The sequence below is a fragment of the Rhea pennata genome, chromosome 3 (assembly GCF_028389875.1).
Source record: "Rhea pennata isolate bPtePen1 chromosome 3, bPtePen1.pri, whole genome shotgun sequence".
Taxonomy (NCBI): Eukaryota; Metazoa; Chordata; class Aves; order Rheiformes; family Rheidae; genus Rhea; species Rhea pennata.
The window spans coordinates 19767052-19781426 of NC_084665.1; the positions used below are offsets into that span (position 1 = coordinate 19767052).

Below are 14375 nucleotides of genomic sequence, written 5' to 3' on the forward strand. Positions count from 1 at the left end.
ACGTGTAAAGTCCCCGCTGGCCCATACGGGCAAACGAAGCCAGCTGTGCTCCCTCGCCTAACCCTGCGCTCATCCCAGGGCGCCTCGTCTCTCCCGCTCTGCTCCCGGAGCCAAGCCAGCTGCCCCTCCGGCTCCAGCATTTCCCAGGCCAGTCTCTCGCTGCCTAGTTATGCACGTACACTCATCTCTTACTCCTTAAGCATATATACAAATATGTTATTTTCTTTTTTACAGTTACAAATGGCATTTACACACATTTTTTTTAATTGTGCCTACATAAGCTCCTTGGGAGACATGAGCGCAAGAAATAAAAACTTTGAAAAATACGTTTTGGGTTTCTTTAAGCCTATTTCGACGTACGCTGTTTATACCCGGAGCTACGACGCCCCGTCCGCCCTGCCCACGCGACCTCCCTCTTCGCCCTTCACCGGAGATGCAGCTCCAAGACGTCGCGGAGGCTTTTGGCCACGTGCGGGGGCTGCCCGGCGGCGCGCTCGGCCAGGCCGGCGCCCATCTCGGCGTGCAGGCTGCCGGCCAGCCGGGCGACGGCGCTGCGGACGTTCCCGCCGCGGCCGGGCAGGACCCCGTTGCCGATCATGCCGCCCAGGAGGTGCCAGAGGACGGGCAGGGCGTAGCGCTCGACCGCCGGCCGCCTCCGCCGCGACACGGACGCCACCAGCACTGCCGGCCAAAGACACAAGCATCTTAGGAGGCTTGGTACGGACAAGCACCTACCTTCGTTTGGGGGGTCTGCAAAGCATTTCCCAGCTCACTGCCACCTGGGGTGCCAGCGGGATCCCCCAATTATCCCAATCCCCCAACTGCCCCATTATCTCGGCACCGGCAGCAGCGCTTGTCCTCCGCCGAACGGAAGGGCTGACCCCCGAGGACCTCAGCTTCCCCAGATCAGAGGCTTCGCACCCACCAGGGCAGACCCACCGACGTGAACCACGCACGCTGTGTGAACTGTTTCATTAACTACTTCTGTACGACAAATGACAAATAATGTCAAATCTCTATTTATTTCCATTAGGAGGTCATCTCAACTAGCTGCAGGAAGTTTGGAAATGCCCCTTAAAAGTATAATTGAAAAATTTCTCACAAAAGGAGTGATCACGTTTTTGTGACCTTTGAGGAAAAAATGCCACAAGTCTCATCTGGCAGGTCCCTTTGCTGAGTGGCACACTGCAAATGGCAATATTATACCACATTTCAAAACCTCAGCCCAAAAAAGAGATGTGATGCTTGACAGTCTTATTAGAAACATCAGTGACTGACTGATGTCTTTGGCAGAACCACCTAATTTGAGATTTTTATCATATTTGTGGCTTCTAATAGACATCCTGAAGTTTGAAACAGCTGTTCAAGATAACAATTACCCAGCCCCTATGCCACCGTATCCGAGCATCTCAACCTTAATGACATTTATGCTCATAATATTCCCAGCCATAGGGGAAGAGATAGAAGGTGTTATAAAGGGGGCTGAAATTTAACTAAGAGCAAGTGTCCCCCTCACATTCTCTCCGAGATCTGCTCTCAGACCGTGTTCTGAGCTGAACAGGTAACTATATTAAATGTAAACAGAAATTTACTGCCAACAAGCTCCTTGCATGGTAGTTTTTGCTGAGAGATCGAGATCTGAGACAGTCTGGAGGCAGAGTTCTTATTTTCCTTTTGGTGGAAGTGTTATGTGGTAAGCATATATTACTCTGTAGTGGAAGGACCTTCATTTTCACTACCCTGTTAATCTAGCATCAGTTATCAACATTTAAACAGCCACTGAAAGCACATAAAACAAGGCAGCAAAGGTTTATGGTCCCTGTTTTAAAATGGAAGTTAATTTGAGTTTTAATGCTATTAAACACAGTGGTCACTATGGAGTTTGGAAGAGAAAGAGCTGTCTGTTCCTGTTAAATCCCAGAGAGAACATCTGCTCTCGCTAAAGTGGTCCCAATTTATGTTCAAATGCTTTATTGGAAAGAAAGAGATTAAAATAACTGTAAAATTAAATTCTACATTCATGCAGATTTACTTTATTCAATTTATCTTTAAAGGCCTTTTTACGTTCACCATGGCTAAACATGCCCTTTTGAGCTGCATAATGAAGAAGCAAATTGTATTAAACCTTGGATTAAAAGATGCTGGCCTAATTAGCAGTGGATTTAAACCTAATTAAAGCAAGGCTATAAATAGTCTTTAGTCTATATTGAGATTATCATTTTTTTCCGTTCCTTGGCTGTACATAACAAGCTACTATTATAAATCAATTATAAGCTGCATTTTTAGTGGGTAGGACAGTACTGCTATAGAAATAGACTGTATTTTAGACTATGCTGAAATAATCAGAGTGCAATGTCTTACCCGCATTGCGGGCAAGGAACCTGAATGGCCAGGACTGGACTGTCTGTTTCTGCCCCTCTCCCCCCAGATCCCGCCTTGCACACTACCCTTGCCCATTCTGCTTGTGCACAGGCTCTGCCTCCGCTACGACTCTCCAGGCTCTGCAGCCCTCAGCCTCAAAAAGCTCCCAACAAGAAAGCAACATTTCTCCTCCAGGAACGCCTGCGCCCTGAGGATGGAACAACCTGACCCTCAGAAACACCAGTTATCACGAATTTTTCTATAGGATGGCCACTTGCTTTAGAAAAGGGAACTCTTAGAGATGCCCTTGACTTTTGCCGTCCAGCCAGGTGGGGAGGCAGTGAGGGTATTTTTAGAGCCTCTTTCCCGGGAGGCAGGTCCCGAGTGGTCCCACCGGCAGCTCCGCACCAGCCCAGGACCGCCTGCGTCTTGGTGAGCTCTGCACTGCCCACTCAGAGACATTTCCTCAAAACATTTGTCATTTCCTAAGAGTCTTTTTGATCTAAAAGCTCAGAGGAGCTGAAGCAGGTGATACCTGACAGCCGGTCGGTGACATCCTGCATGGCTCGGCCACTGAGGAAACGCACTCGGTTGGCAAATGCTTGCAGCAGTAATACATTATCTGAAAGAGAAGATTTATTTCTGCTCACTTTTCTGAGTTTATAAGCAAACAAAAGGGTGGAGGTAATTAGATTTTTTAAAAAAAAAAAAAAAAAAAAAGAGAGAGCGAATTTTGGCCAACTTCAGAGTTCTTATATTTCTTCTTTCTTTAAAGCTTACTTGTGAGGACTCTAAATTCAGAAAAAAATCTTCGCATTTCATAGCTGTAAATACAAAATTAACTACAGCACAAAGAGCTGTGTTACATATTTTACACTTAGATCTTCAAAATTTAAATCACTTTTAAGTATTGCATAGGATTTGCATGCCAGAGTTTTGCAGAGGTGAATTTTCCCCATCTCTAAGAAAAAGGTGAGACAACTCAAAAGTCCACACATCAATATTCATACTTTACAAATGCAATACTAGTTTATCCTTAAGTTACCTGCTGGGATCTGTGGACCAGACTTGCAATTTCTCTTACTTGTGAGACTTACCAGCTCAGCACCAACACCACCTGCTCTCAGAGACACTCCTAACATCTCTGAAGTTAAATCTTGGCAGAGGTGTGAAACTACCTGGCTTCCCAACACTCGCTTGCCATACACATTTTAAGTTTTCCTATGCTGCCTGCTGCCGGTTTTGGGTCTTGCTATAGTTTATAAACTGTAGCCCAGATTGGCCGGCAGCACTCCAATCTCATCGTTTTGATAAGGCAAGCAGAGCGTTTCGGAGAGGCTGGAGCGCGGGAGGGCTGTGCTGGGATACACCGCGGTGTCACCAGAAGTGGTGCTGATAGAACAGGCAACCAGCTTCCTTATGAATCACTACGGAGCCAAATCCCAACATGGTTTTAAGTAGCACTGTGCTGCTAAGTGCTCCTTTTTGCGAGAGATATAAAAGGGAAGTCCCTAATGATTATTTCACAAGCATGCATAAAGAATTGATCCTGCTATCCTAATTAAGTTTCTGCTTTGGTAATTACAGTCTTCTCCTTCACCTTTTCATTTCCCTTTTTGCCTCTCTCTCTTGCAATATTGACAGATGCTATTACACGTATGCTGTTCCCCTCTGGAGAGTTATCTTACAGCTGCTGCTTTGAAAAAACTGCCCCAGGATCTGGAGCTGCTGTAGTAGCACAAAATGTTAATTAATTATTAATATCAGTAGCTACAAGGATTTTCATGGGATTTTTTTTTAAGGAAGCTAACAAATTTAACAAATTTACTCAACCATTACTTCAGCTGCCTAGAGATACCTAAAGACAGAACAGATTTAAATGCTTGTTATAAAATGGGCACGGGCAGTATGGCTTTACTTTTCTGCACGGCACATTAGATGGACCTACTGGCTATGGGACAAGCAGCCTCGCATTTGCAATACAAACAAAAGAAGGATCTGCTCCTCTGCACTCTCATCCTGTTTCCAGCACTCTAGCATCAGCCACCACACGAGGGAGGTTTCTCTTCTCCTTCCATGGAGGACTGGTTCCTCTGGGAATGACATGGGCTGCTGGCCTGGCTCCAGACCCGTGTCAAGCAATGGCCATTTAAAGGAAATTTCTTTCATGACAGAGGACATGCCATTTTATGAAAGGGTTGAGATGGATGTCAAAGGAGAACAGATGCCCACCCCAGTCCAATTTGCAATAAAGCTTGATTTTCCCCATCTATAAAGTGGCTCCCTCCAGCAGGGAGAGCACAGCTGTCAAACTGCAGAGGTGACAGTGCCGTGCATGGCCTCCAGCAAGAACCTGGGGACTTCCAGTGTAACGTCTGGGCTAAGCTAAATAAATGATTCAGGTACTGTCAGAAGCAATTCAGTTTGTTTGTAGATGGAATTTGAATCTCAGGGATGATAATCTTACATAGGGCAATCAAGCAATTTTATAAGCAGCCTGCATTGCTGTATGGATCATTAAAAGGGGCAGGGAAGGAAATCTCACCTAAAATTCAGAATTTGAGGCATGTCAATACTTAACCTCTCAGAGCAATGTCTGCTCTTAGCTGCAAGATGCACAGAGGAGCAATGGGGCAAGACACTGAACTCCCTCAATTTCTCTGAGCTTGGAGCGCTGTGCAATCTTTTTGAGGGTTCTGGTGCCAGTCACTTGCCACGTGACTTGAAATTGTAAAGGTAGGCAATTTTAAAGCATGGGGAAAGACTGATGAGAGGCATTTTGCCAGTACAGCCTTCCTCCCTCCATTAAAGACCTAAATCTTGAATTTTGAAGTATCTGTGATTCGGTTGCCTATTGTAATTTTTGCAAATGTCTATAAAAATTAGAAGAATGAAGAAAAACCCTCAAACTTATTAGCCTGAACCTATCTCCAAGTGAAGTCCATGTGAACAAAGGCAGATGTGCCTTGCTCCTGTTCTGACATCTGACAATACTGAAGATTTATGGTAATCTCTTAGCTCAGAGGTGGGGAGGGAGAGGCGGCAGAAGCTCCAGGTGACAACGTTTGAGTCTGACACAAAACCCCTAAGGAAGTTGGTTGCCGCATCCTCTGTTAGCCAGATGTGGCTGCTTTTCCCCAAATAGGAGTCACAGAGAAGGGGTCAATGCCAAATGGGACAGGTCTCACACAGTTCTCCACACTCGTCAGGCAGGAACAACACAACACTTGAGACAGAAAAAGGCAAAGGTCAGCAAATTCGGGTTTGCAAAGAAACCAATGTGGAAAGAGTTAATAATTCCCCTTTAAGATTTGCCTCTTCAACACTAAATATTTCAGGCATATTCACCGAGTGCTGCATTTTCACAGCTGACATAAATCTGTGTGGCAAGGGAATTTACAGCAGATCTTGGCTATGTATTATTGGCTATAGCAACCTCACCCCATACAGAACAACATTTGGAACAAGCCATCATTTACAGCTGGATTTATACCTGTTTGTTCTAGAGAAATGAACTTGGCAAATATAAATTCCCATTAAAAAAAAAGGGGGGGAGACAAAAAAAAGAAAAGTGGAAAGCAAATGGGACCAGCTAACACGCATAATGCAGAGCCTTCTAGGAAGCTGCTCTGCAAAAGCTCTGATGGGCCTACTTCCCTTCACATCAGCATCAAAGCAACTCATTTGGGAAGTCATGCTAGGCCTAAACAACCTTCAAAAATCCCTTTGTCCCCGAATTCTAGCAAAGTTGTACATCAGGATTTATTGTTCAGCTCTTTCTGTACCAAAGCTGATGAGCAGCACAGAGCCAAAGGCTTCTGCGACTTTGAGGAAATAGAGGTACAGATGCAAACTTGTCTAGAAAGTGGTGCATAAGGACTTCACCATCACAGGTGCTGGTGACCTGTCTCACCAGTTACAAGCAGTAGAAATTCAGTCTGTAGATCACGTAAGTGATCTGCAAATCTGGCGTCAGCCCAAGAACTCAAGAACATTATGTGGAACCTGCTCTTCTGCTTACCTTTATTTTAATCAGTGTAAAAAACGCATCTGCAGCACACTTATTGATGGTACCCCCTGTCCAAAACCAAACTCCTTGCACAAATGCACCCATATCAGCTCTCACCTCACATTTCAATAGAAGACCTCTGAGCTGCAGTAAATATCAGATGGAGAGCCCTGGAGACCAAAAACCTGCTCACAGCTACAGCAATGACGGTGGTAGCACAAATATTGCAAATCTATGTCTTGATCCACACCAGAAGAACATGAGGGAAATTCGGGCCAGGATTCATCTCACCTAACCTTAAATGCTTCACTGAAGTTATTCAGTTAACAGCCACTGCAGTCACTGAGAAGATGTATGGACCTCCAGCAGGCAATTCAGAGCAGGCTCAGTCTCCCTCCCTAATGGGGAAAATGCTTGCAAAAAGGAAAACCAGGCAATGCGAACACCTCTCCATTAATCCCTGTGAATCCAGCTCCCTAAAATCAAGTGTGCAAGGTTAACCTATGAGTCACAGAGAGCAAGACTTATTACAGACTTGGGGCTGGTTTTGAACTGTGTGTCCTGGCTGGAACAAATCCTACCACCCCCTTCCCAGCTTTGAGAGCCATCCAGTTTGCTGTCCTTGTGCGCACTGCTGTGAATCATTTATATCAACTATACAACTGAGCTGAGGAGGGGGAAAAAAAGAACTAAAAAGAAATGTTAGTGTAATCCCACCCTTTTATTTCTTCATTTGTGCTTCACTCATGTTTTGGTTACTGATCCCAAATTAGGCAAACTGAAACTTGTGGCAGGTGAGAAGTGAGTACTTGGTATCAGGACAGTGTATCCACATGCTTATAAAGAAATACATACGACCAGCACGTCTGCAATCATTTTCAAGAGCGGATCAGAAGGGAATGGTTCTAAACACACTGACCAAAAACAGATTGTTAAAAGTTGATTTGATGAACTGAGAGATCAGTTCACACTTTTGTAGTATTATCCATGAAGGTACATTCCACTCTATTTGCTAATCCACGTCAGGCAAACACACAGCTTGCAGATGGTGCAAGGGTTGGACTGGCAGTGTGTGCCACAGAGTGGGCAGGAGCGAGGCTGAGGATCACCAAGAGCTCCAGGCCACCCTTCCAGGTTTCACAGGACATGTTGCCCACCACACAGCAGGCCAGGTGTTCCAGGACACAGGACAGATCAGGACCTCACTTCCTCCCTACTGCAGTTAAATTTTTGACATTGCTGGGCACACTGGTAGCCCCACGTTTGAGCACCCAGAGAAGGCTGGCTCCTTACCCTTGTGCGGGAGGGAAGCCAGCACACGTAGAGAGCTCGAGGCTGACCACACAGGAAGCGTTTCATCCTTCATCTGATCTTTGTTGTGATCTCTCACAGCACAATATCATGTTACATTCAAAGTCTCAATTTCCAAATCAGTCTTCAAAGGGATATTGTTACCTGGGCACACTCTTCTGGCGGGAGCTTAGTATAATCCTTATCATGTCCTCTTTATTGAATTAATAATCAGACATATGACCTCAATGATAAGCAATATCCATTTAGCTGCACATCATAACATGATACAACAGATGAAGACAGAGAGAATTCAGATAGGGTTTAATAAACACCTTACAGCAGCTGGATTAAAAAAAAAAAAAAAAAAAAAAAAAAAAAAAAAAAAACAGATACCAACAGATCAAGTGTTAATTGGACTCTGATAGAGAAACCACAATTAAGGATAGTGTATGTATAGGGTACCGAGGCAGGTCAGCCTTACCCAGGTGTGCAATGGATGCATCCAGCACCTTCACAGCTGCTGCATAAATCCCTGCATTCTTAGAGTTCAGGTTGTCGGTGACTGCTGCTACTACAGGGACCAGCACCGGGTGCAAGCCATCCCCAAGGAGGGGGATCATGGCATCAAGGGACTCAAGCGCCTGCTGGTTCACTTTCTTGTTGGAATCCTGAAGTCTCAGGACAAAAACATCAAAAATCTGTTAAGAAAATAAATGACATGAAAGCTGGATTACAGTGGCTTTGTTTTGAGAAAGGGTGTGGAAACAGAAGATCCTAGCAATGCGAAAGATGAATATAATCCTTTCTGACAGGCCAGTGCTTACTAGTGCAATCTTACTGTTTTTCCATGGGCTACTCACAAGAGCAGTTGCACAACCTCACATAGTTTGAAAGCTTTTCTTATTTTAGTAGGAGATTAGAATGAACACAGTTCATATGGAGATTTGCAGTATCATAGAATGATTGAGGTTGGAAAGAACCTCTGGAAATCATCTAGTTCAACTGCCCTGCTCAAGCAGGGTCACCTGGAGCATGTTGCACAGGATTGTGTTCAGGCAGGTTTTGAATATCTCCACATACACATACCTCTCTGGTAAGCTGTTTCAGTGCTCTGTCACCCTAACAGTAAAGTTATTCCTCATATTCAGACAGAACTTCCTGTGTTTCAGTTTGTGCCTGTTGTTTCTTGTCCTCCCAGTTTCGCATCATCAGCAAACTTGCTGAGGATGCACACTATCCCTTCATCCAGGCAGCTTATGAATAAATTAAACAAGATTGGACCCAGTACTGACCTCTGGGGGACACCACTAGCTACAGGCCTCCAACTGGACTCCACACCACTGATGATGACCCTCTGAGCTCTGCCACTCAGCCACTTCTCAATCCACCTCACTGTCCACTCATCTAATCCACACTTCCTGAGCTTACCTAGGAGGAGATTATGGGAGACAATGTCAAAAGCCTTGCTGAAGTCAAGGTCCGCAACGCCCACTGCTCTCCCCTCATCTATCCAGCCAGTCATGCCATCATAGAAAGCTATCAGGTTGGTTAAACAGGATTTCCCCTTGGTGAATCCATGCTGACTACTCCTGATCATCATCTTTTCCTCCACATGATTAGAGATGACATCCAGGATCAGCTCTTGCATCACCTTTCCAGGGATGGAGGTGAGGCTCACTGGCCTATAGTTGCCTGGGTCCTCCTTCTTGTCCTTTTTGAAGACTAGAGTGATATTAGCTTTCTTCCAGTCCTCAGGTACCTCTCCTGTTCTCCATGACCTTTCAAAGATGATGGAGAGTAGCCTAGCAATAACATCTGCCAGCACCACTCATGGATGCATCCCATTCAGCGCTCATGGATTTAGAGGTGTCAGGTTTGCCTAAAGGATCTCTAACCTGGTCCTCCTCGACCAAAGGAAAGTCTTCCTTTCTCCAGACTCTCTCTTGTCTTCAGGCTCCGGGATTCCTGAGGGCTGCCCTTAGCAGTAAAGACTGAAGCAAAGAAGGCATTCAGTAATTCTGCCTTCTCTGTATCCCTTTTCACCAGGGCCCCCACCCCATTCAGCAGCAGACCCACATTTTCTCTAGTCTTCCTCTTGCTACTGATGTATTTGAAGAAGCCCTTCTTGTTGTCCTTGATATCCCTTGCCAGATTTAATTCCAAATGGGCCTTAGCCTTCCTCGTTGCATCCCTGCATACTCAGACAACATTCCTATATTCCTCCCAAGTAGCCTGTCCCTTCTTCCACTTCCTGTATACTTCCTTCTTCTGTTTGCATTTTGCCAGGAGCTCCTTGCTCACCCATGCAGGTCTCCTGCCCTTTTCGCTTGACTTCTTACTCCTAGTGATGCACCAATCTTCAGCTTGGTGGAAAGGATGCTCAAATATTAGCCAGCACTCCCAGACCCCACTGTCTTCTAGGGCCCTAACCCATGAGATTTCTCCAGGTAGTTCCCTGAAGAGGCCAAAGTTTGATCTCCTGAAGTCCAGGTTTGTGGTCCTACTTATTTCCCTACTTCCTCCACACAGGATCCTGAACTCTGCCATCTCATGATCACTGCAGCCAAGGCTGCCCCAACCTTCACTTCTCCAACCAGTCCTTCTTTGGGTGTTATTACAAGGTCCAGCAGCACAACTCTCCTCGTTGGCTCCTCCACTATCTGTGTCTAGAAGTTATCATCAATGCTCTGCAGGAACGTCTTGGACTCTTTGCGCTCAGCTGTGTTGTTTTTCCAGCAGATATCAGGATGGTTGAAGCCTATCGTGAGAACCAGGGTCTGTGATCATGTGTCTACTTCCAGCTGTCTGTAGAAGGCCTCATCAACCTCCTTTTCCTGATAAGGTGGCCTGTAGTAGACACCCACAACAATGTCGTCATCCCCCCCTCTGTTAGCCTGCCCTTTAATCCTTACCTATAAGCTCTTGACTCGCTCTTCCTCCACCCCTAGGCAGAGCTCAGAACATTTCAGTTGATTCTTTTTATCTATAAAATTAACTCTATCTTAATAATGCAAAAAATCTTTTCGTATAGAGATATGAAGACAGTTATTTGATATTCCCATTTTTCCATAAAAATTTATCAAGGACTGAGGGTAGTTATGGTTTTGCCAAGACTGGAGCTGGATGAGATTCAAGTATTGTTTTATCTGTCTGTCCTAGAACCTAGGGTTGGTGACATTCAGGGATCTGATGAGTTCTTCAGGATCCAGACAATTTTTCTAGTTAACAGTTAGACTTCAAGTTTAATGTGCTGTGCCAGTCCTCCTTAGAGCAGGTTCAGTCCCACAACAGCCACATTCTGGGGCAACATTTTCTGGAAAAGGGAAAAAAAAGCAGCTGCTTGGAGAAGAAGGAAAAGATCCTTCTCTAGCAGTTCTCCTCTTTCTTCCAAAGAGCAGAACCGAGAAGGATAAGAGTAGTCTTTCCCAAGCAGGGAAGTCATAAGGAGGGAAGTGAGTAGGCTGGATTTCACCTTCACAATACAAGATAAAGTTCTCATGGGCATCCTGTGGAAAAAAAAAGTTATTAACCCAGCCTGATATTTCTCTCTCCCATCCCAACCTATTCTTCTTCTGGAAAGTAACTGTCAGCTTTGGATGACTGAATTTCCTTTCTTTTCACTTACCTAAGCATAAGAGAGCAGAAGCCAACAGCAACAGTAAATTGAAACATCATATTGTGAACAGCACTGATAGACACCTGCCAGAGAAATACATCTGGACTGGAATTACTTGCATTGAAGCCTGGAGTTGAATTAAATTATTCTGAATATGAAAGGACCAGTCAGTCCAAAATGACAAGTGTGCAGTCCCAAGACACATGCAGTTAAGTTTACCAGGACAGGCTTGGGAAGAGAACAAAGGGAAAAGAAGAATAGAGATGCCTTAGATACCTGGACAATGTTTGCCAAGATGAGCTGGGGGTTGTTTTTGCAGTGATCTAGGAGGAGCACAACTCCTTCCATTCGTGTCTGAAACTCCTTTGCTGTCAAGAGTTTGTTAAGCTCTTTGAGTTGTTCAATCTCTTCCACAGTGCGAAGTGACGTACGCCGGGCTATCTGACGGGGTAAGGCAAGGACGTCAGAGCTGGACCTCAAATTGGAAAATAAAAACAAGGTAAGACTTTTGGTGATAATATCTTCAGTTAACAGCAAGAAAAGCATCTCAAGGAGACTTCCTAATGACGTGATTTCAGCTAGTTCCTCATCTGAAAAGTGACTTTGATCTCATGACAACCATTACAAGAGGCAACCTCCAAGTAATCATTCCTGCTTGCTTAGGAAAACAGACACTGCAGATGGGATTTATCTCACTTATCTTCAGACGTCTTCCAGGTACTCGTCTACCATCCCTTTGTGGGGAAAAATAGAAACTGCTTCAAAGCTGAAATGTCTCAAGGGATCTTAAGGGAGGTGTCTATATTATAAGGAAATAAACTGCCTTGGAGAAGTGCCTCTGTCATGGGCAAGAGGAATCTGGATAAAGCACTCAGGTGCACCTAAACACATGAATGCCACTCAAAAAGATTAAGGGCATATCTGAAGAGATTCAAATGATGAGTAATAGAGATGCAAACAAGCCAGGCATCCCATTAATGCTCTCACATTATTGCTTTTGTAGGGACTGATCTGATGTTTAGTGAACTCCGTGGAAACAATCCCCTTGGATCAATCCCCTCTGGCACAAGCACGGAAATATCCTAACCACACTAGAGGCATATGGTCATCTTCCTGCCATCACTGAACACAGAGCTAAACAAACCTGCCCTATCAGAGGAAAGCAGGTACAAGTAACTCTCTCACTGGCCTGGGGAAGACTTGATCCCTATCTTGAATGCTGATCTGCACCATAACATAAAAATATGCTATTCATCAACCACCCAGTACTGGGTCTGTACAACGTGAATAGTTACACAAAAAATCCACATTCAGATTGTTAGTCAACCAGAACTGCTCAGGAATTCTCTTGCTGATGCTTTGAAGGTCAGAAAGCAATGATTCATCAAGGCCAAAACACATGCATGGAAATGTGACATTTTTGAGAAAGGGTCCTCAGTTGTAGACTGGGACTTCTCATCAAAAAAACCCATCTAGCTAAGACTCCCCTCAGACAAAAAGACCCTGACTGCAATGACCATTCCAAGTCAAACAGCAGAGAAACATGACCCTTCTGTGGCCTCCATGACACTGCCTTGAGCTGTTCTCTCCAAGTTGCAGCTGTTAGTTGTCTCTTTCTGTCTCTTGATTTTTGTGGAAAACCCCCAGAGAACTTGTGTTCAGTCTAGTGCAGAATTAGGTTTTTATATATTTTTTTTCATCTTACAAGGTTTTATGGGGCAAGAAAGCAATCTCTGGCACAGCTCAGCTGCACTAGAAAGATTTTACTGAGGAAGAGATCTGAAAAGCTTGTCACACGCTTTGTCAAATCTAACAGAAGTGTTCAGTACCCTTCATCAGAAGGCAAGGTGTCCTGGGATGTCGTCAAACTGCTGTTCCTAGATTCCCTGCGGCCTTTGGCAGATGGAGGTTCAGATATATGGTCTTCTATCCCCTAAATATGTATATATAAAATAACATGAATCTTTAAAAGATTAAATAGGAAATAATTCATTTAACACACAGTTGTAACTGGGATCACTGCTACCAGGAAAGGCTTAGGAAAACATTCCATAGCTTAGAGAGGGAGATGGACCAGAGATTCTGTGGTGGCTTCTGGAAATTTCATTTTCACCATTCTAACTCAGGCTGTAGGTGCTACAATGATGGGCAGCAGCATAAAAGCTGGAATGCATTAGTCTTAAGCACAAATGGAAACAACTGGACCTGATAGGGAACAAGCTTTCATGAAGGGAATAGCAGGAGAATTTTGGACCTGCTCGAGGTTGGACTGTTAATGTTCAGAGTTGATCTGGCTTTCACGCTCACTCTCCCTATTTCTACACAAAGTCCCGGTCCTTTCTAGAATATAAATGGAAAGAAATGAAAAACATAAATCACAATGATTTTCCACTGGCTGCTGAATTCAGTGCTCCTTCCAGCTCCATAGGGCACAGCAACATAGCAGTATTCCCAGAACATAGACAATACATGCACTAATAGTAATATAATTTGTGCATCTTCTGTATTTCTGGAAATTTTCTAGGCACTACTACTTCCTTCATCTCTTACAAAGACGTCGAACACCTTCAGAAGCACTATTCCCACTTCCTTGCTAGGGGTGAGGAGGAAGGTAGTGGGGACGGTTTTTTATGCATGAGGGTGAAATCATTTTCTCTTACTTTCCTTTCTGTTTGAGGCTGATATTCAAATAGTAATACCCACTTTATTCCTACTCATACTTGTTACTGGACTGCCTGCTGATAAAATGACTAAGGATCAACAGTTCATTCCCATGAGCAAAACAACTCAGTGGAAGAAGAATGAGATACAGGAAGAGAAAGATTGAATACACTTAATCGCTTTCTCATGCTAGCAATCTCAGTACTTGCATAAAGGTGACATTTCTCCTATTAAGGACTCACTTTCTGCTTAATCGTTGCCATAATATCTCGCAAGTCATGTGACGGGAGAGACTGTTTCAAATACACATCAAATTTCGGATGATTCATCAGTATGTTCAGCATCTTCCGTCCATAGAACCTAACACAAGGAAGAGAAATGAATGACCATTTTTCTTAACTAATCTTACTGTCTTCTTTGCCTATTCATGAGTCA

General features: G+C 44.3%; 1 protein-coding gene across 1 annotated transcript in view; it reads right to left on the reverse strand.

Annotated features, from left to right (window-relative positions):
- Nucleotides 1-424: 424 nt before the first annotated feature.
- Nucleotides 425-14375, reverse strand: part of TOGARAM2 (TOG array regulator of axonemal microtubules 2) — a 31304-nt gene continuing 17353 nt past the window's right edge. Inside the window, exons 14-19 of the mRNA XM_062573546.1 lie at nt 14183-14300; nt 13109-13212; nt 11556-11754; nt 8145-8361; nt 2897-2983; nt 425-681 (exon numbers count right to left, since the gene is read on the reverse strand). Of these exons, the coding sequence (XP_062429530.1) occupies nt 425-681; nt 2897-2983; nt 8145-8361; nt 11556-11754; nt 13109-13212; nt 14183-14300 (982 nt within the window). The remainder of the gene's footprint in view (nt 682-2896; nt 2984-8144; nt 8362-11555; nt 11755-13108; nt 13213-14182; nt 14301-14375) is intronic.